The sequence below is a fragment of the Halichoerus grypus genome, chromosome 7 (assembly GCF_964656455.1).
Source record: "Halichoerus grypus chromosome 7, mHalGry1.hap1.1, whole genome shotgun sequence".
In the NCBI taxonomy this organism is placed as follows: domain Eukaryota; kingdom Metazoa; phylum Chordata; class Mammalia; order Carnivora; family Phocidae; genus Halichoerus; species Halichoerus grypus.
Window position 1 is genome coordinate 99491379 of NC_135718.1, and position 23375 is coordinate 99514753.

The following is a 23375-nucleotide window of genomic DNA, read 5'->3' on the forward strand; positions in this document are numbered from 1 at the left end:
GACACAGCCAGGGACCCTCAGAGGGTCAAGGAAAACTCTTCCCTCCCCTACACATACTATAGCCAAAAAGCAAAGAAGAAAGCCAATAACATGGAAGAGAAGCTTTCATATGCTGCACTGGGGGCGGGGAAGGGGTAGAAGGAGTGAATAGCCATATAGAGGTTAAGTAGCAGGAAGCACAGTGGTTTGCAAGATGGCAAATAGTAAGAAACAACATGCTGATGATTATGTAAACAACCGCTAAATTTGATGCACAGTGGGGAAACTGTACTCAGAGTATTAATCTGACCAAAAAGTGGTTCTGTTCCTACTGCAAAAGATCAGCATTGAACAACATAATAAGCATTTTCATTGCCAAGGAACTTGGATGATGATGACCCAAATCTTTAATACTCAATTTAAAATCCTGTATAGGTAGGGAATAATTTTCCAGAAGGACACTCAAGAATATGTCAGAAGTAGCTGCCGCTGGGGAGTGTGTGGAGTGTTAGGGGGTGGGGAGGCAGATTGGGGAGGCTACTTTTCAGTTTACACCTTTCTGAACTGCTTTACCTTGTTTGATGCTTGTATTTTTTGTTATTGTTTAATGTCAAGAGGGATTAAATTTTCTAATTTGTAGTTTTCTTTATAGTTCAATTTTAAATTATACTGAAAAACTGAAGCTGTTTTTTTTTCTCTTTAACTATGTAAGAGTTTAACTACCTAAACACCAACAAAGATATTATTTGTCAGTAGACCCTTCTTCATATCATATATCATCTAGAACCTTTGGAGTTCTCTTCTATTAACCATACTATAAAATCAGAATATGAAGACAAAGAAACAAAAACAAAACAAGCAAGCAAAAGGTATAATGTGAATGTGAAGGAAATATCTCAAGTTTCAGTATAGGCTGAAAAGCATAAGGCAAGGCCATCAGACTTTGTACATTATCTGCAAGGCCATCAGACTTTGTACATTATCTGATTCCCATCCATCAATTCATTTCTTCAACAAATTGAGCACTTGCCCATGGTCTACGTACTATGCCAGGTACTCAGATACGTCAAGATAGGACGACAGTGATTAGAAACAAACATCACCCTTGTCTTCATGGTCCTTATAATCTAGCAGCCAATGGAGCAATTTCTAGGAACTTAGAACTCCTGGCTCTGAATTTATTGTTCTTCTACTACGTCACAGTTGACTCAGTTAAGATAAGTCATTTAATTTTTTACTTAAAATCCATTCTGTTTAAAATCCACACTGTTTACCTGACTATTCATCAGAATATGCTATACAGTGCTTTTCAATTTTTATTTTTAATTTCCCTTTGATGGTATGCTTTTTCAAATGTAGAAAAACCTCAGATTGTTTTTCCAAACTTATTTTGTTACACCTAAAAAAGGAAAATGTCATTTTAAAATGTAGCATATGAAAATTGCATCTATTCAAATGCATTCCGGTATGAGTCATTCCCCAGTGCAGTCATTTTTTAAAAATAGTCAGATTATACCATGCACATGCTAATTAAGTAGGTAAGTTTCTTCCATTCATTTTGAAAACATTTTTCCTTCTTTCAATTCTTTTTTTTTTTTTTTTTTTTTTTATTTATTTTTTTTAAGATTTTATTTTATTTATTTGACAGAGAGGGAGACAGCTAGAGAGGGAACACAAGCAGGGGGAGTGGGAGAGGGAGAAGCAGGCTCCCGGCCGAGCAGAGAGCCCGATGCGGGGCTCAATCCCAAGACCCTGGGATCATGACCTGAGCCGAAGGCAGACGCTCAACGACTGAGCCACCCAGGCGCCCCCCCCTTTTTTTTTAATAGGTGACAACTAACAAATAATAATGATCTTTTGTAAAAGGGGTAAAATTTAAAAACCATACGTATACTGGTTATAAACATGATAATGACTGAACTTGCAGATAATGCTGGAAGAAAGGACAGAATTAATACAGATGAGTGAGCCACATGTGAGCCCTTGTTATCACCTGAAAGTGTTCCACCACCAAATCCAGTGCTTCAAGCATTCTGTCCCCTGCCCACATCCTCCTGTCCTGGCAGTTAGTTTGTCCAACTTCTCCCTCTTTCCAGCTGAATGGTCCCCTTTCACACATTCCCAATCCACTGGCCTCTTTCCCTCACTTCCTTCTTTACCCATCTTAGATTCCTTGATGTGTCACTTCAATCATTCTCTTAACAATTCTTTTCATCCAAGACCCAACCCTAGATGAAGTTACTAACCACTGTGCTTGCTCTGTGCTTATAGTGGGGTTTTATGGTTTTGCATTTTACATTTAGGTCTATGATCCATTTTGAGTTAATTTTTGTGAAGTGTGTAAGTTCTGTGTCCATTCATTTTGAGGTATAAATAGGTAGACAGAGTGTTATTCAATCATTTTTAGGTACTGATAGAGTCTTCCTAGAGTATCAGTCTTACTCAATGGTAAGTAAACATTTTTTGCATTATAACAAATGTATATATATATTACTGAATAGAATGTAAAATTCATATATAACTTCACACAATTTGTAAGATAAAATAGGTGATTTTAAGGAAATTTCACTCTAGTGTTGAAATTCCTGGTGAAATGCTACTTGAAGGGCAACCAAGCCTTTGGAAGATCAAATCACAGCACACCTCTCTTGGTCACTGCTTAAGGGAAGGCCAAGCCATACATGGATCATGAGAAACTAACAATGTTTTTCAGGCACATGTGCTTAAATAAAACCATCCCTTAGTTCAAGAGTAAGTTTATTAAGCTTATGCCACTAAGTAGAACTGGGCCTTGGCCTCATACACTTCAACAGTACTGGTCAGAAAGAGCCACTGCCCTCCTGATGACCCTGCAACCATCAAGCACCACACCCTGGTTGCACCTGGCGCAAGCAGGCCTGCGGAGGACAATGCCTGTGCCCAACTGAGTCTGCTCCTGAGCTGCTGGGGTCGCCACCTGCACTGGCAGCAACTGGCATGGCCCTGAACTGCGCTGCTTGAAGGGAAGGCCCAGGAAACTACAGATGGTTTTCTCTGGGGTCAGTCAGGGACTACTTCAGAATGGGTAAGAGCATGGGCTTTAGAGTCCGACAGACCTGGGCTTTGTGACCTTGGATAAGATACTCGACCTCTCTGAGCCCTGGTTTCTGTACCTGTAAAATGGGAAGAGTAATAAATTCTCCTCATAAGGAAGAGGCGGGGATTAAAAGCCTTAGTGTGCATAAAGCACTTAGGATTTCTGTTGCCTAAATCTTCACAGCAGTGACAGGGGCTAGGAGGGCCATGTGTGACTTCAGAGCTGCCCTGCACACACCCATCTCCTACACTGACACACAGGAAGAGCCTCTCTGGACTTGTGAGGCCACAGCCTCAGCTGCAGCTAATCCTAGTAAATAGTTTTTTTTTAAAGACCCTTGCAGGAAAATCAATGTGAAGGAAAATAGAATTTGTGAAGGACAGAAAAATAGAAATGTGACTGAAATTATACATTATGAAAAGAAAAGCTACTGGATGTATATAGTTATTTCTCCAATAACAAGCAATTTTTTATAAAGGACATGTTAATAAACCGGAGTAGGAGTATAAAATCTTGCCTTTTAGAGAGCTCAAAGTTTTCACCAATAAAAAACTGAGCAACAATTTTCTTTTTACATTTTATAACATCATCTGTTACCCATTAATCATTAGTATTATAATTCGAACTTCTCAAAGAAAGGGCACCATTGAAAAAATCATAAATTACACTAATCAACATGAAATTACTGTTGCCAATTGTAGATGTGAAAAAATTAAACCCTGTACTTTCGCTTAGCACAGAAGCCATATTATGGAAAATAATAACAAAGTATTCACATTTTATAGTTAATATTTAAAGTCATATTAGATATTATACTTACTAGCAACCAATATGTTCAAAAGAGCAGGTTATCATATTTTACCATTTAACTAACCTAAAGATGCAAAATTAATTATGTGACTAGGTTTCTAGGACCAAAAAGGAATCAGGAGCTTCATTTATGAGCTATGTTTATGAAAAAGGAATAAAATCTCAAGAGCCTCCCTCCCATTCTACAAAACATTTCCCAAGCAGAAATGTTCCATATTTTATTTAGGGATAGAAATATTATAGACGAGAAAGTGTATACCCAAGGCTTTTCTTTTCTTTTTTTTTAAGATTTTATTTATTTATTTGACAGAGAGAGACACAGTGAGAGAGGGAACACAAGCAGAGGAAACAGAAGCAGGCTTCCCGTGGAGCAAGGAGCCCGATACCAGGCTCAATCCCAGGACCCTGGGATCATGACCTGAGCCGAAGGCAAACATTTAACGACTAAGCCACCCAGGCGCCCCTACCCAGGGCTTTTCTGATATCAAAAGTAAAACAGGAAATTTTTTCAAATACATTATCAAAATCTCTACTTAATAATGGCTCAACAATAAATTAAGGCATCTTTTCAAGTTTTTATTCCTGATAGTACTAAGCCTGGAGGAAAGGCAGAAAAAATTGAAAATCATACTTCTGTAATCCCACATCAATTATAAATTCAGAAGAAACAAAATATTACCATGGATGGAAAAGTATTCCACCCAATTCACAAGCACTTGGGGTGAAGGATGAGTTTGTGTGTATATGTGCATTTGTGTGCAAGTTAAGTGAAGATGAATATTTCTGAATAATACATGATAATAGTATAAAATCTTCATTACATTTTAGATGTGTCCAATGTAATGAAGCCACTTAACAGGGAAAAGTCCCTTATTCTTCCAGGGACCATGTATTCTGGTACGGCCTCAAGAGAGTATAGGAAACTTAAGATAAGGTGTAAACTCAGCATATAGTGACACAAACATCATCACCTTTAAGCACTAAACATATAGAATGTTTAAAAAGACAGAGAAAAGAAAAGGAAGGAAGAAAGGAAAGAATAAAGAAAAGAAGGCAGGCAGTGCCTTTTTTTTTTTTTTTTTAGGATACCAAACTATCATTAGCCTGCACGAATCAGTAGGATCCACTGTTTACATTTGATTGCTTACACTTATGACTCGTTCAGTGTTCTCTAAAATGCTATTATTTTAATTAACCTTTACAAATCTTATTTACTTCTCGGAACAGTTAGAACCAAATACTGAATTAAGCAGGTAGGGAGGGAAGGTGAGATAAGCTAACAGTATGGGAGGCATATTTAGAACCTCATCTCAGTTGATTCTTACCACACACCTGCCATGGAAGTTCCCCCTCCCATTTTCACCAACGGTAAATAGGTTCAGAGGGCCTAAGGTTAATTCTCCGGGGATTACAAAGATCAAACACCTAGTCAGGGCCAGAGTTGGGATTCAAAAAAGGTCTGATGCTAAAAATCAATACTCATTTCCAGACATCCAAAGCATTGAATCAAGAAAAACATCAGGAGTTCTGGATCAATCAAAAGAGCAACATAGATGGAAGACAGTGAGAAAGGTCGTCTGTCTACAAGGTTCATCTGAGCACTAAAGCAGAGAGTGCAAAGAAATTAGAGATTATTGACAATGGAAAATTAGTTGGGCCTCAATCCTAGAAAGAATAGGACTCATTCTAGAGTTGTAGAGGGCTCTGACAGGTTACTGAAGCACTTTGTATGTGTTTCTGGCAGTAGAACTTAACACGTATTATAAGAGCCAAAGTAATCTTAAGAACAGAGCTAGAGGTATCACAATCCCAGATTTCAAGCTATACTACAAAGCTATAGTAATCAGAACAGTATGGTACTGGCACAAAAACAGACACATAGATCAATGGAACAGAATGAGAGCCCAGAAATAAAGCCATGATTATATGGTCAATTAATCTATGACAAATGAGGAAAGAACATGTAATAGGGGAAAGACAGTCTCTTCAATAAATGGTGCTGGGAAACCTGGACAGCTACTTGCGAAAGAATGAAACTGGACCGCTTTCTGACACTGTGCACTAAAATAAACTCCAAATAGATTCAAGACCTATAAGTGAGTCATGAAATCATAAAACTCCTAGAAGAAAATGTAGGTAGTAATATCTTTGACATCCTTAGCAACATTTTTCTAGATATGTCTCCTCAGGCAAGGGAAACAAAAGCAAAAATGAACTATTGGTACTACACCAAAATAAAAAGCTTTTGCACAGCAAAGGAAACCATCAACAAAATGAAAAAGCAACCTGCTGAATGAGAGAAGATATTTGCAAATGATTTATTCAATAAGAGGTTAATACCCAAAATACATGAAGAATTTATTCAACTCAACACCAAAAGCCCCCCAAATAATCCAATTAAAAATGGGCAGAGGGCCTGAATAGACATTTTTCCATACAGATGGCCAACAGACACATGAAAAGATGTTCAACATCACTAATCCTCAGGGAAATGTAAATCAAAATCATAACGAGATACCACCTTTTGCCTGTTAGAATGGCTAGAATCAAAAAGACAAAAAATAACAAGTGTGGGGGAGGATGTGGAGAAAAAGGACCACTCCTGCACTGTTGGTGGGAATGTAAATTGGTGCAGCCACTGTGGGAAACAGCGCGGAGGTTCCTCAAAAAATTAAAAATAGAATTACCATATAATTCCACTAATGGGTATTTACCCAAAGAAAATGAAAACACTAACCTGAAAAGATATATGCAGCCTTATGTTTACTGCAGCATTATTTACAATAGCCAAGTGTCCATCAATAGATGAACAGATAAAGAAGATATGATATATATATGCCTATATATATGTAGATATATATAGTCCATCAATATATATAGTGTCCATCAATAGATGAATAAAGAAGATGTGAGCTACACACACACACACACACACACACAATGGAATGGCATATCACCCAGTCACCAAAAAAAAAAAGAGAGAGAGATCTTGACAATACAGATGGACCTAGAGGGTATAATGCTAAGTGAAATAAGTCAGAGAAAGACCACATGACTTCACTTTTATGTAGAACCTAAAAGACAAATGAAAAACAAACAAAAAGCAGAAACTGACCCATACTGAGAACAAACTGATGGTTGCCGAAGGGGAAAGGGTGGGAAGGAGGATGGGCAAAATGGGGAAAGGGAGTGGGAGATACAGGCTTCCAGTTATGAAATATGTAAGTAATAAATAAGGATAAAATGTACAGCATAGGGAATATAGCCAATGGTATTAAAATAGCACTGTATAGTGACAGATGGTAGCTAAATGTGTGGTGAGCATAGCATAATGTATAGACTTCTTGAATCACTATGTTGTACACCTGAAACTAATGTAACATTGTGTGTCAACTATACCTCAATTTTTTTAAAAAAGACATGTTGTAAGAGATCAGGAAAAGGAGTTACACAGAGTCAATATCAGATTTCTATGGAATAAAAATCAGTTCACAGAATAGAAAAGCATGCCTAAAAGAGAAAAAACTGCAGTGGTAACAGTAATGGCGTGGTATTATGTATTCAAAGACCTAGCAGATGTTAGACATCTGTCTGGAAATGTCTTATTTCACCTCCATTATTCTGAAGGGTATTTTTGCTGGTTATAGAATTCTGTGTTTTATAACTAACAGCTTTCCAGGAATGCATCTTGAAAAACAGTACTCTGGATTCTTCTGCCCCAAAACAATAACTCAAGAAATCATCCCAAGAAACTTTAGTTTCTCAAAGAAATGTATTTTTAAAAACCAGAGGACATTATATACCAATACATCTGAAACAGTACTGTATTTCTAGTTTCTCAAGTTGTAAACAATGAAATTTTAAACGGCTGCTGCTTGCGTATTTTACAATTATAGAACTCCAAAGGGTCATTGTTAAGATATAAATATTAACTGATAGTCATCAAAGGGTCAAATTGTATAGTTGACTCTTAAACAACTTAGGGGTTAGGGCACCCAACCATGCTCAATCCAAAAATTGAGCATAACTTTTCACTCCTATAGGAGCCAAGGGCAGGCTGTCTAAAATGTGTCACAATGGCATACTGATTATTTTGAATTTAAGCCACTTGGGAAACAGCCAGTGAATGTCAGGACACTCAGAGCCCCCTCCCCAAAACATAAAATAAAACTTCCATATGAAAGATACCCTCCCTGTACTAAGAAGACATCCTTATCACCAGATATAGAAACTTTAAAACTGACAAAGCTATAGAAACAAACCTTGTTACTTTTTTTCTAATTTATTACCTCAGCCCAAATTCCCCCTTAGAATTCCTTACTAATTAAAGCTCCCAAACATCCATTTTCCTTATCCTGCCAATTCCTCACAAATTTATTGTCTCTTTGTCTAAAGAATATAAAAACTACCTCTTTTGGTCATTTATTTAGATCTCGATTTCATTATTGGGTCTCTATGCACATACACAACTTCCTTTTTTTTTTCTCATTACTGTCTCACGTAAATTTAATTCTTAGTCCAGCTGGAAGACCTCTAAGGGTAGAGGAAGAATTTTTCATTCCAGTGAAACTTAACTATTAGTCACCTACTGTTGGCTGAAAGCCTTCCTAATAACATAAGCAGCCAACACATACTTCATACGTTATATGTATGAAGTAGTGTATTCCTACAAGAGACTAAGCTAGAAAAAAGTTATCTTAAAAATCATAAGGAAAATACAGTACTGTACCTATATTTACTGAGAAAAATCTGCTTAAAGGCTGCAGGAGTGCTACCAACACTGCCTCCATCTTTGGCCCTCCATCTTGTTCTCCCTCTGGCACACAGATGGCGCCACTTTGAGATAACCACCCTGTGACCTCACCACCATGCCCCTTGCCCCCTAAAACTTGGGGATTGAGGTCTGAATAGGGGCAGCAAACAGCTGCCTAGTGTCCTGGGTTATCCCTCTGTCCAACTGCCCAATCCCCCGGCAGCAAATTACCCTGAATAAAATGCTATCCCTAATGGTACGGAGTGGCTTGCTTCGTTTCTTCAGTATTAAAGGGCCTGCTCAGTCTGGAGGATCCATTACTGACCATCCTTCACCTTTTAGCATAGGTGGACTGGGCTGGACAGGGGCAGCAGTGATGGCCCTGGCTCCCAGTGGTGGTGCCATCCGGCAGCCTGGTGGCCTCCGCTCGTTAGGGGCGGCGTTGGGGGCCATGGGCAGTATTACTGGAGGTGCAGTACCGCTGGCCCATCTGCCTGGAGGCGTACCACTGGCCCACGGCTTTTGGCAGCTGTGCGAGGCCACAGGACCAGGGTGCCACCAAGGGAGTAGTTTGTGCCCAGCAGTAAAGGGCCGAGGCCCCAGGCCACCCCTGCACAGCCCTGGACCTGGCACCAGAAGACATGGTGGGGGCTAGGGGGAGACTCGAGAGCCAGGAGTATGGGGCTCCATGCACAGGGCCCTCCTTGCCTTCTGGACATGTTCCTCCTCTTCAATCCAGGCTCCTCCCACCAGGCCCCAGCACTGGACGTCACCCCAACCGCCCCCCAACAGTACATGGGGTGACCTGTAGCCCAGGGGCTGCTGACAGCGAGCAAGCTTTCCTGGGTACTCAGAGGACAGCAGGCATGACCTCTGCAATAGTCACCTTCGATTTAGTCCTGTGGAGCCTGGGACAGGCTGTTGTAAATAAATGCCTTGTCGCTTTTCCTGCCAACTCTTATAAACAAACAAAAAATGCGTAAGTGGATCCGGGCAGTTCAAATCCAAGTTGTTCAAGGGTCAACCCTATATTGAGGATAGGAGGACAGGAGTGGAAATGTTTACAAAGTTGAATGAATAAGACTGTTGAAGCAGCTTAGAATCTAATTCAGAAAAGACTCCTAGTTATTAAAGTTTTTTTTTAATCACAGAAAGTACATACAATTTAGGAACAGGTACTTCTTATTTTAACATCATTTCTTTTCCATATGTTTAAAACTCCATTATAACAGTGGCTTCCAAACTTTGAATTATCACTCACAGTTATAACTTCACATCATGACCCAATACATTCATACCTGTAAATATATTACTGACAAATTTCACACAGCAATATTTATCCTTACTGTGTGCTGTGGACTAAGATTATTTTCTATTCTACTTTTTTTTTTTAAACATGCTGAACTGACTTCATGACCTACAAATAAGGTCAAAAACCTCTGAAAGACACCATGTAACCCCCCACCCTCTCCCTCCACACTCAGACCGAGCACTCTTAAAAAAAAAAAAGTTTTTCCCTATTAGAACTAAGCAACATATCAGTCACTAAAATAAATGTGCTAACTTAAGAACTGACTATAAAGGGGAACAACTATATAGTCAAAGAACTGGAGGAAATCATTTTTGAGGGATAATTTAATTCACCCTGGCTACTGACCCATCCTTGCATTGAGGAGAGTAGCAGCTCCAAGGGCAGGGAAAGTGCGAGTCTGCAGCTCAGTGAGGTTGTAAGGAGACAGCACTGGTGCTGCTACTGGGCCAGGACTGTGTGGAACGAGGAGTCACACGCCTTAAAATCATCACAGAAAGATGAAGCAAGAGGGAAGCACTGTTTCTGAATCACTGACCTAAAACAGAGTCCAGTGAAAGGGCCATGTGTCACTTCGCCGGAATTAAGCAGCTCTATTCTAGCCAGCGAGAACAATCACTTCTATAGAACCAGTTCCATAGCTAAACATCAAGTTTCAAATGTGTTCAAGGTCTTGAATATTTATCTCTATATATTATTTGAATCTATGAGATCATAACTCAATGCCACATCGTTTTTCTCTCTTCCATCAAGCAGTGACATACTAGGTGAATTAAAAAAACAATCAGACTTGCCGCAAGCTTTGTTAGTGTATTTCTCCTTACATTTTCTTACTTGCCCAAGGTGGGGAGCGAACCTTGGCGGCTTCCCTCCTTTCCTACAGCATCTCACAAGTCGGCCATCTTTACAAATCAATACAAGTTTAACAAAGGATTCTCATTACTATTTTAAAAAATCATTTAGTGGACTATGAAGAACTAGGAAATTTTGGCCAAAGTTGTAAAATACTAGTTCTACTCATGACTGGACAGCAGTGAACAACCTCCATGGTGCTCTGGTTTACCAATTAATACATGGAAATGTTTAAGATCTTAGCAGTGTAAAACCGTTTGCACATTTCAGCTTATTGTAGTCCTTCTACCTTCATCCTCTTTTCTACTCTTCCAAATTGTAAAGTATGTAACACTGACATAAATTAAAATGTCTTCAATTGAATCCTGTTTATTGAGCAAAAGCTATAAAAAAAAGAGAGAGAGAAGAAAATCTATCACACACAGGTTTGCCAAAATAAAAGCCCATCCACTCAGGAAAATGGTGGGTCTTCTAACTAGCTACACTCCTTGTCATTGAACTACAGAGCTGTAACTTCCTTTTTCTTTTGAGGTACATAGCAAGGGTGGGTCAATAGCCAAGCACAAACTGTTATTTACAGAGGTGGGGGGAGGGGTGTGGGACTCAGGGAACCAGTTCTTACCCACCATCACATCTTAGGATAAACTGGCTGGCTCCTTTTGGAAGATGAGTAAAGGTGAGTACAGATATATTCTATAATGATAGTATGTAAATAACTGGCCTATTTAGTTTTTCCAGGGACAAACCAAAACAGGATCACACTTCAATTCTGAATATTGCTTACATAAACACTTAAATACACTACAGACCTGAATCAATGATATGTGCCATATATCTTGTAATTTATGATACTTCTCATAAAACTTTGAACACCCTCTCTCAGTTCCTTCAAAATCTTCTCACATTTTCTTGTCAAAGACACAATTCAAATTCCACCTGCTCAATAACATTCTCCACGAGCCTCCCAGGTGAAAGATATTTTTCAGCATTTTGAAATCCCTTTGCACTTTATCTGAGCCTTAGGAAGCATATGTATAGTTGTTTACATACACATCTTATTTTTCTACTATAATGTAACTTCCTGAGGACAAAAATGAGGGCATCATTCATCCTTATAACCCTCAAAGCACCTACCCCAGTGCCTTCTACAAGTTGGCACTCAGCCAATACCTAATCAATGTTTCAATATTAGACTCACAGAATAATCAATTCCTTTTGAAAACTGTTTCAGTACCTACTACAGCATACTTGAGCCAGGTATTTACATGGCTATTTTATGTTATTTATTGCAAGATTACAAAAGATTCCATTGTATATGTATTTTTATATCTTACTACTTTGCTTCTACCTCTTCTACCTTGCATATCTATTAATTTAGGTGATTGTTCATTGCTTGTCATCTAACATGTACAAGTTTTTTTAACATGTATCAGCCAAGTCACATACAGTTTTTGCATTCAGTTTAATTAATCAATGATTAGCACAAGCTTAATTAATCAATAAACAAACAAAATAGTACTTTCTAAGCTCCTACAAGGCCCATGCCTTTTGGATGACAACTGAGGTACCCACCCTCAACTCCTACAAACACCCCTGTGGGGGAGGGGAAAGAGATATGGCACCAGGCACTACACCTGACTCTTCCTGTCTGATTATTCCTAAAAGTTGAACATCAGATTTTTCTATCAAAAGGCATATAAGGGCGCCTGGGTGGCTCAGTTGGTTAAGCGACTGCCTTCGGCTCAGGTCATGATCCTGGAGTCCCTGGATCGAGTCCCGCATCGGGCTCCCTGCTCGGCAGTGAGTCTGCTTCTCCCTCTGACCCTCCTCCCTCTCAGCTCTGTCTCTCATTCTCTCTCTCTCAAATAAATAAATAAAATCTTTAAAAAAAAAAAAAAAAGGCATATAAGGGCGCCTGGGTGGCTCAGTTGGTTAAGCGACTGCCTTCGGCTCAGGTCATGATCCTGGAGTCCCTGGATCGAGTCCTGCATCGGGCTCCCTGCTCGGCAGGGAGTCTGCTTCTCCCTCTGCCCCTCCCCCCTCTCATGTGCTCTCTCTCTCATTCTCTCTCTCTCAAATAAATAAAATCTTTAAAATAAATAAAAATAAATAAAAACAAAAAAATACCACTGACTTATCCACTTAAAAATGGCAAAGATGGTAAATTAAGGTTATGCGTATTATATACCACAATAAAAAAAAAATGGGGAAAAACCCGACCACAGATGATCAGATACTCCCCTCCTGCACTCACTTATTCATTCCAAAAATATGTATCAACTGCTTATTTTCTGCCAAGTTCTGAGGTTCATTCTGTAAATTCTAAGCAACAGTCCCTGGCTTTAAGGAAATTAGTAACATAAAGCCTAAATATCTAAATACATCATTACAAGTCAATATGACAAGAACAGTAATAGTGATAGTCAAGAGCTAGCACTTCTACTGGGCACTTGCTATGTGCTAAGTACCTAGTTCCAAGCACTTGTGTGTTTTACCCAAACAACATTATGAGAGCGATGGTACTATTATCTCCATTCTACAGATCATGAAACTAAGGCTCAGGTAAGTTAAGAAACATGCCCAAGATTACACAGCTTATAAACAGGTGATTCCAGATCCCATGCTCTTAACCTTTCTCCTCAGAGTGGTAAAAAAAGGCCTCTGAGGGAAACAGGACCAAGCAGCCTACATACGCTGCTCTGTTTGCTAGGTCTCCAGAATCCCCAACTAAGCTTTCAATTGAACTGCCATTAAAACAAATCAGGTCTTAAAAAAAGCAACATGATGATAACAATCAGGCCACACTTATCAGACTTGTAATTCCAACAATGCATTGAAAATGTACACTATACTCTATAATGCCATATTCCAGGAAAATTACTTCACAATACACAACAAAATGTTTTTGTTCATACAAAAGTGCTCCCTTGCTTAAATCACACAGAAACAGGCTTACATAATACATTGTGGAGAAAAGTGCTGAACTAAGTAGAAATCAGACTTTCAGAATGTGCGTATTTAAAAGTCAGTAACTGATCTCAATTTATTTCAAGCCAATTATCTGCTTCCAGACATTCTAGATGAACTACACTGATGATAAAGTTTAGAGTTCCACAGACTTCTAAAGTTTAATCCAAGTCTCCCTGTACCCATATCCACCCTTAATGGTACTGTAACAGACATCAATAGTGTATGAGAAGCTGCCACCTCAAACCAGCTGCTTCTAGTAGGGTTAGTGAAAAATTAGTTTCCATTGAGCAAACTTCACTTTGCCTTGAACATTCTGAGAACACAGTAGATCATTAAAGATTTATTACCTGACGTAGTAGGCAAATAAACATAGTGATTCCTATTGCTTTACCCAAAGGCCACAGTGAAAGTACAACAGAAATGAAGACAACCAAAAGGTTTCTATTTTTCCATTACCACAGAGCTAGACTTTAACCACTAACTTGTTTTGTACTAAACTTTTACCAAATAGTCTTCCTCCAGGGCTTCTTTCAAGGAGCAAGTATTCTCTTACACTGGACTGTGTCAAACATTAACCTTACTTTTGTATGGCCAGAACCAGTTTTGAGCCTGTCCAGATTGTTCTCAGAGGGCTATTGCTTGTTCCCTCATAAACCCACCTTGAAAGGCAAACAGAAGGTGAACTCAAGTGAAAAGGGTCTTCATGTGGAGAATCTAATTTACTAACTCCAGCTTAGTATTTCTCATTAATAAAGTCAAAGAAACAGATTACACTAGGAAGAAAAGGTAGGCAAATTATTAAATTTAGTTAATTATCCTATTTCACTTAAATTCTTTTAAGGACTAAGTGAAACTGTTGCAATTATTTTTACCTTTAAAAAAAATTCAGTTTAAGGCCAAATGTCTTCTCCCTTGGTGAAAAATACGATGTTTGACATAAGAATTTGACATGTTTCTAAGATTTTATTTTCTTTAAAAAAAAAAAAAAAGTCATTTTGAGACAGTATCTCAGAAGTCGAATACATTATTTGTCTTTACAGAAAAATGTCAATGCTGCAGTAAACAGAGCACAAACTCATGTGTCTCCCCAACTATGATGCTTAGGAATGCACTTTCAACTTAATTCCTGCCTAATTTTGTTAAAGCATGAAAAATGTCAGGAAAGAACCATTTCTACCGTGTGAATGTAAATCAGGAAACTGATCAAACAAGATGGAACCATTTTAAAAGGCTCACATCCAGTTTCAGGAAAGAAAAAGCTTTTTAAAACTCTCTTAGCTTGGCCTGTAGATTCTTGGAAATCTTCCCTCTTGGACTTCTAGAGATAACTACTGTAAATTTAGGGCCAAACTGTCATGGAAAAACACAATGCCACAAGCTGTCTACCTGGGGAAAACCTTCTCTTTCAAAAGCCTTCTCTTAAAGGAAACAGAATCACTATAAAGTCTTCTAAGACCAACCCCAGACAACTGATAATCCTGTGCTTGGAATCTGATTTTCACTCAATTTCAAAGATCAAAGGAATATTGACTGTAAGGAAGCAGAGGCTCAAACAAGTTAAGTGACTTGGCAGGAGTTTTGTGACCTGTTAAGTAGCAGAGCTTAACAAAGATCCTTGTTTCTTGATTGGCTAGTTTAATGTTCCCACAGTAGAACACGGGGTTGTCATCTGGCAGTCCTGCGTAATACAAATTCTCTCTCTAATCAAATTATGAGCTTCTGGAAAATAGAAACTACATTATTTATTTCTTTTGAAATTCCAGGGTGACTTTCCTAATTCTGGGACCTTAAAAGTAATCAAATAAATACTACCAAAATAAAGATCTAAAGGAGTAAATAAACATGTTCAGCACTAGATCTTGATAAAATGGCAAAAATCAGCTCCAAGATTCAAAAAACCCCCAACACACTACTATATGTTTATTTGTATTTCCAGAAAGATTTTGAAAGAGGACATCTTTCCTCACTCTTTTGGGTAAGTATGGCTTCTCTGATTAACACCTTAATAAATACACTTGATAAAATATTAACTAACTCTGGGACAAGAGATCCATCAAGGACCACTTTTCATCAATTAACTGAACCACAACACTCCAAAAAGAGAAACAGATCTAACCAAACAAATACATAAAAATAAATAGAACAGAAAATCCAGAAATGAACCTACGGTTCTATGCTCAATTAATCTTCGACAAAGGAGGAAAGAATATCTAATGGTAAAAAGACAGGTTCTTCAACAAATGGTGCTGGGAAAACTGGACAGCTGTTTAACATGCAAAAGAAGGAAACTGGACCACTTTCTTACACCATACACAAAAAATAGCTTCAAAATTGATTAAAGACCTAAATGTGAGACCTGAATCCATAAAAATCCTAGAAGAGAACACAAGCAATAAGTTCTTTGACATTGGCCATAGCAACTTCTTTCTAGATACGTCTCCGGAGGCAAGGGAAACAAAAGCAAAAATAAACTATTGGGACTAGATCAAAATAAAAACTTCTGCACATTGAAGGAAACAATTAACAATTCTAAAAGGCAACCTACAGAATGGGAGAAGATATTTGCAAATACATATCCAACAAAGGGTTAGTATCCAAAACATATAAAGAACTTATACAACTCAACACCCAAAAAACAAATAATCCAATTAAAAATGGGCAGAAGGGGCACCTGGGTGGCTCAGTCGGTTAAGCGTCTGCCTTCCGCTCAGCTCAGGTCATGATCCCAGCGTCCTGGGATCGAGCCCCACATCAGAGTCAGCTTCTCCCTCTCCCTCTGCCTGCCATCCCCCCTGCTCGCTCACTTGCTCTGTCAAATAAATAAACAAAATCTTTAAATAAATAAATAATAAAATGGGCAGAAGACATGAATCAACATACAGACACAGACACATGAAAAGACACTCAATATCACTGATCATCAGGGAAATGTAAATCAAAACTACAATGAGATATCACCTCACACCTGTCAGAATAGCTAAAATCAATAACACAAGAAACAAGTGTTGGTGAGAATGTGGAGAAAAAGGAACCCTCCCACACTGTTAGTGGGAATGCAAACTAGTACAACCACTGTGGAAAACAGTTATGGAGGTTCCTCAAAAAGTTAAAAATGGAATTACCTTACAATCCAACAATCATACTATGAGGTATTTACCCAAAGAATATAAAAATACTAATTCAAAGGGATACATGCACCCCAATGTTTATAGCAGCATTATCTACAATAGCCAAATTATGGAAACAGCCCAAGCATCCAATGACTAATGAATGGATAAAGAAGTGATACACACACACACACACACACACACACACACACACAATGGAATATTACTCAGCCATAAAAAATGAAATCTTGCCATTTGCAATGATATGGATGGAGCTACAGAGTATTATGCTAAGCAAAATAATTCAGTCAGAAAAAAAAAGGCAGGTGGCGCCTGGGTGGCTCAGTCGTTAAGCGTCTGCCTTCGGCTCAGGTCATGATCCCAGAGTCCTGGGATCGAGCCCCGCATCGGGCTCCCTGCTCAGCGGGAAGCCTGCTTCTCCCTCTCCCACTCCCCCTGCTTGTGTTCTCTCTCTGTGTATCTCTCTCTGTCAAATAAATAAACAAAATCTTTAAAAAAAAAAAAAAAAAAAAAAGAAAAAAAAAGGCAAATACCACATGATTTCACTCATACGTGGAATTTAAGAAATAAAATAAGCAAAGAGAAAAAAGAGAGAGGCAAACCAAGAAACAGATATTTAACTATAGAGAACCAACTGATGGCTACCAGAAGGGAGATGGGTGGGGAGATGGGTTAAATGGGTGATGGGGATTAAGGAGTACACTTGTTGTGATGAGCACTAGGTGATGTATGGAAGTGTTGAATCACCATATTGTATATCTGAAACCAGTATTACACTGTATGTTAACTAACTGGAATTTAAATAAAACCTTTAGGGGCACCTGGGTGGCTCAGTCAGTTTAGCATATGCCTTCAGCTCAGGTCATGATCCCAGGGGCCTGGGATTGAGCCCCACATCTGGCTCCCTGCTCAACAGAGAGTCTGCTTCTCCCTTTCTCTCTCCCTCTGCCTCTCCCCCCGCTTGTGCTTGTGCGCTCTCAAATAAATAAATTAAAAAATAAAATAAAAATTTTAAAATAAATTATATATATAATTATACATATATGCACACAGGGTCTAGTCATAGTAGCAAAAGAATATTAAGCAATTTTATACTATTCACTTAATATTCAATTACAAATTGGGGGAACCTTTGCTCACTTGTGTCATATCTAAGAAGGCTTTGTCTAACCCAAGGTCATGAAAATTTATTGATTTATTCCTATATTTTCTTCTAAGAGCCTTATTGTTTTAGCTCTTACATTTAGGTCTATAATCCATCTTGAGCTACTTTTCATTTTAGGGTCTAAATTTATCTTTTTTGCATGTGTATATTCAACCATCTCAGCACCATTTGTTGAAAAGACTACTCTTTTCTCGTTGAATGACATTAGCAATTTTTTCTTGAAAATCAACTTACCATAAAAGGTTTATGTCTCCATTTATTGAGATCTTCAATTTTACTCAGCAATGTTTTGTAGTTTTCAGTGTATACCTCTCACTTCCACTAAAAATTTCTATTTTATCCTTTGGATGCTGTTGTGAATGGAACTGATTTCTTAATTTCCTTTTCAGATTGTCCACTGAAATATACAGGAAAAGAAGTATATAGAAATACAACTGATTTTTGTATGTTGATCTTATATTCTGCAACCTTGAACATATTAGCTATAATAGTTGTTTTTCAGATTCCCTAGGATTTTCTACATATAGGGTCATGTCATCTATGAATAAAGACAATGTTACTTCTTCCTATTGTACCTGGGTGCCTTTTCTTTCTTTTTTTTTTCTTGCCTGACTGCAGTGGATACAACCTCCATCACAATGTTGTATAAAACTGGTGTATAAAACTGCCTTGTTCCCTCCCTTGGGAAGAAAGCATTCACATTTTCATCATTAAGAATGTTGTCAGCTGTAGGCTTTTTGTGCCCCCCACCCCACCCAGTCAGGTTAAAGAAGTTCTCTTCTGTCCCTAATTTGTTGAGACTTTTTATTATGAATGGTATTGGATATTGTAAAATGTTTCTGTGTGTCTATTAATCATCATAGGAGTTTTATCCCTTATTTTATTAATATATTTATTTTCAGATGTTAAAACAACTTTGCATTCTTGGTGTAAATCACATGGGTTGTGTTGCATAATACTTTCTATATGTTGCTGGATTCAGTTTGATTATTTTGTTAAGGATTTGTGCATCTATATTCACAAGGGATATCGGTCTGTAGTTTTCTTGTGATGTCTTCTCTGGTTTTGGTATAAGGGTATTACTGGCTTCATTGAATTAATTGGGAAGTATTCCCTCCTCCTTTCTTTTCCAGAAGAATATGTGAAAGACTGGTATTATTTATTATTTAAATGTTTGATAGAATTCACCAGAGAAGTCATCTGGGCCTGAGCTTTTTTTTGTGGAAAGATTTTTAATTGCTAATTCCATTGCTTTGCTTGGTATAGATCTATTCAGTTTCTCTACTTCTCCTTGAGTCCATTTTTACTAATTTATGAATTTCAAGGACTTCCCCTTTTCATCAAAGTTGACTATTTTGATAGCATAAAGTTGTTCACAGTATTCCCTTATAATCCTCTTAATTTGTGTAGGGTCAGTAGAGACGTTCCTTCTTTCATTCCTAACTGGTAATTTGTATCTTTGGTCTTCTTTTCTCAGTCAGTCTAACTAAATTTTGTCCCTGTTAACCATTTCAAAGAATCAATATTTTGTTTCATTGACTTTCTCCATTGTTTCTGTTTTCTATTTTACTGGTTTCCTCTCTAATCTTTATTTTGATCCTGCTACTTGCTTTAGGTTTAGTTTGTTCTTATTTTTCCCTTTTCTAGTTTCTTAAGGCAGAAGCTTAGACTACTGATTTGTAATCTCTTTTCTTTTCCAAAACAGGCATTTCTCCTTGATTTCTTAACGTTTCAGTAGCTAGGACTTGGGTCTTCGGACCTCCTGCCTCTACCTACACACACTGTCTTGATGATCTTGTCTGGTCTCAGCGGCTTTCCATACATGCGTATACTGACAGCTCTCAGGCTAGACCTCTTCCTCTGGATTACAGGGTCATATACCCAACCTCTTACCTTAGATATCAAACAAACATCTCTAATTTAACAGGCCCCAAACCAAAGTCCTGCTCCTGGCCCCCTCACCAGACTCACTCCTCCACCAGCCTCGCACATCTCTGTTTATAGCAACTCCACCCTTACAACTGCTCCAGGGTCATCTTTTAACTCTATCCTTGACTCACTTTCTCCCACATACCAAATCCAATCCATCAGAAAACTGTTAGCTCTACCTGCAAAATACATACACCCTAATCACTTCAGTAGCTCCACTGCAACCACACTTCAAGCCACCATACCCTCTCACCTACATTATACCTTATAACTGGTCTTTTCCAACCTTGACCCCCCTGCCCTACATCTATTCTCAAAAAAACAGCCAGTGGGAGGGACCCTGTAAAAACTGAAGCTGAACCACCACACTCCTACGCTTAAAACCTGCAGATTCAGACTTCCTATTTCTATCAGAGTAAAGTCAAGCATTTTCAATGGCCAAAAACCCCTATAAGATCTAGCCTCCAATTGCCTGTCCGATCTCATCCCCCACAACTGTCACTGTTGCTTACTTTGCCCTAGCCACACTGTTTCCTGAACATCCTTAGGTAGCATCTTCCCACCTAAGAGCCTCTCCATTGGCTGTCCTCCTTCCTGGAATACTTTTCCTCCAACATCCATGTGACTCACCCTTTTTCACCCTGAAGTCTTTGCTCAACTATCACTTCTCTATGAGACTGACCCTGGCTATGTCTCCCTAAATTGCATTCACTGCCACCACCAGCACACCCAATGATTAGTAGTCTCTCATTTTCCCGATAGCATTTAACACCTTCAAATATCCTGTGTGTTATACTTAATAGTTTAGTGTTTAATAGAATGTAAACCCTTTTAAGGCAGAGATTTTTGTGTTTTCTTCATAGATGCATCCCCAGAGACTAGGTATATACATGGTAGGTATTATTAAATATTTGTTGAATGAGTAAGTATATTTAAAAAGCAGAATTTATCTACCAGCCATTATAAAATGAAAAAGTATAAATGCCTGAAAAGTTGAATTTCTTCATTCCTTCATTCAGTCAATAAAAAGTGAGCTTCTTCTCTTTGCCAGGTACTGCAGCAGACCCTGGGGATATTCAAGACAGACAAGGCCCTGTTGACATGGAGCTTGCTTACTAATTTTGTCTCTCCTCATAGGATGTAAAAAAAAAAATTTAAAAATACACAGGATAATTCCTATAATAATAAATGTTACAAAGACAACAGAATACGTAAGTTAATGTGTTCATGACAGAAAGATAGGGATTCCCCCTGCTAGATGTCATCTGAAGTAAAACCAGGATGAGGAGAAGCCATTCATGCAGAAACCTGGGGAGTAAATATTTCAGGGAGACAAAAAGTATAAAGTTTGGAGTGGGAAATGCAGTTTGGTAAATTCAAGACACAAAAAAGCCAGTATGACCTGAAGGTGGTGTTCGAGGGGGGGCACAGTGGGATGGCATCCTGCCTCCATTGTGGAAACCCTAAACCCACCCCAACATTTTTAGCAAATGACATGCATGGGGAATGTATTTTTACATCACCTTCTCCCTCCTGCATTCCCTCTTCGGCTCCTTTATCCCTCTCGGAAAAGTGCCAATGGCATAGATAACCAATTCAAGGAGACTGTTCTCTAGCTGACCTAGTACTTCTGTGTAAATTTGAAAAAGTTGTGCCTTACTCAGAACATTTTGTTATCTATTAGAAAAAATATTTAATAAACAAGCATATCTCCAGCTCACTCGCCATTGGGCAATGCAAACATGCACAGCAGTATGCAGAGATAGAGGAGGATAGCTTTATGCAAACCAAACTGGTTCCACTGTTCCTGTTTCAAATACCAAATGCTGCAGATGCTACACATGCAGATTTGCATGCATTGCAAATTATTACTATTCAGCATTAGTTGTAGTTGGCAACTGATTCTGTTTGGACTACCCTCATGAGAAAAGAGTCTGAGTATTGTATCAATGACTGGAGAAAAATATTATGAGCACGGCCAAGTCCTGCAGATTCAATCAGCTGTAGCATGAATGTGTCTCTATAAAAGTGGTGAAAGTTGCTCCACTCTTTCAGCATGTGTTAGAACTACTAATCACCTAAGTCTATCTAAGGAGCTCTGTGGGATAATCTCTTCTACCCTTTGGAATACTTTTGCCTATATTATATTATGGGTGAATATAATATGGGTTAATAATCATATAATGATTCATGGGTTATTTTAGCTTAGCAGTTTACTGTTTTAGGATTTTTTTTTACAAGATAAAGCATATTTTGGTGGAGTAACAGATTCTAAAAAATTCCAGTTTAATTGCAAATGAGGCCATTTTTTTCCATAATTAAGGCTTCAGCTTTCTAACTAACTTATGAAAGGAAAAAATATGTGTCTTTGACTTTACAAGAAATAATCTATGGTACTGTGTACTCTGTGCTTTCTATATGGATGGCATTAATATGTCACATCAATATGACTGAAATTAATAAGCAACTAATAAAATCCATATAGATCTTTTCCTGAAAGAATGTTTCCAATGGGGGTGCCTGGGTGGCTCAGTTGTTAAGCGTCTGCCTTCAGCTTGGGTGGTGATCCCAGGGTCCTGGGATCGAGCCCAGCATCGGGCTCCCTGCTCGGCGGGAAGCCTGCTTCTCCCTCTGCCACTACCCCTGCTTGTGTTACCTCTCTTGCTGTGTCTCTCGCTGCGTCTCTTGCTGTGTCTCTGTCAAATAAATAAATAAAATCTTAAAAAAAAAAAAAAAAAAGAATGTTTCCAATGGTGAGAGAGTGCCACCTACTGTTCACTGTGGATTTCAATACAGCCAGGCCACACAGTCCTTCCACATTAAATCATCACAATTTTTCAGAGGCCATTAATTATCAAAATATGAATTATGACTTCCTGAAGAAATGTTTTATCACTATATGCTCTAGAAACTGAGTTTTCAAAAAATTAAAAGTCTTCACTTCTAAAAAAAATAAGTCTTCACTTCTCTCTATAGCTACAAAAAAATTATTACTAAAACAATTTTTAAAGATTTATGTATTTATTTTTAGAGAGAAAGAGAGAGAGTGAGCGGGGCAGAGGGAGAAAAAGAATCCTCAAGCAGACTCCTCACTGATCGGGGAGCCCGATGCAGGGCTCAATCCCAGGACCCTGAGATCATGACCTGAGCAGAAATCAAGAGTTGGCCACTTGACCGACTGAGTCACCCAGGCACCCTGCTAAAACAATTCCTAAATCTTAAACATCTTGGCCCCAAATGCAGTTGATAACAAAAAGCATGGGCTTCCAGGCCAAACCGGTTCAAGTCTGGCCTCAGGTGTTTTTAAACCTGAAACTGTTTCCTCATATGAAAAGAACTTAATATACAGTCGACATTTGATAGATTAGAGATATTGACTACTAAGAAAAATAGCTTTCCCACTC

At 38.4% G+C, this 23375-nt stretch overlaps 1 protein-coding gene across 6 annotated transcripts in view; it reads right to left on the reverse strand.

The window, feature by feature from the left end:
- NME7 (NME/NM23 family member 7) overlaps positions 1-23375 on the reverse strand; it is a 271885-nt gene that overhangs the window by 234017 nt on the left and 14493 nt on the right. The window contains exon 1 of one of the 6 annotated variants that reach the window (XM_036098025.2): positions 18277-18404. The exons of the other annotated variants lie outside the window; for them this stretch is intronic. Within the exon in view, the coding sequence (XP_035953918.1) occupies positions 18277-18279 (3 nt within the window). The 5' untranslated portion in view covers positions 18280-18404. Of the gene's footprint in view, positions 1-18276; positions 18405-23375 lie in introns of those variants that run through there. 6 annotated transcript variants of the gene reach the window in all.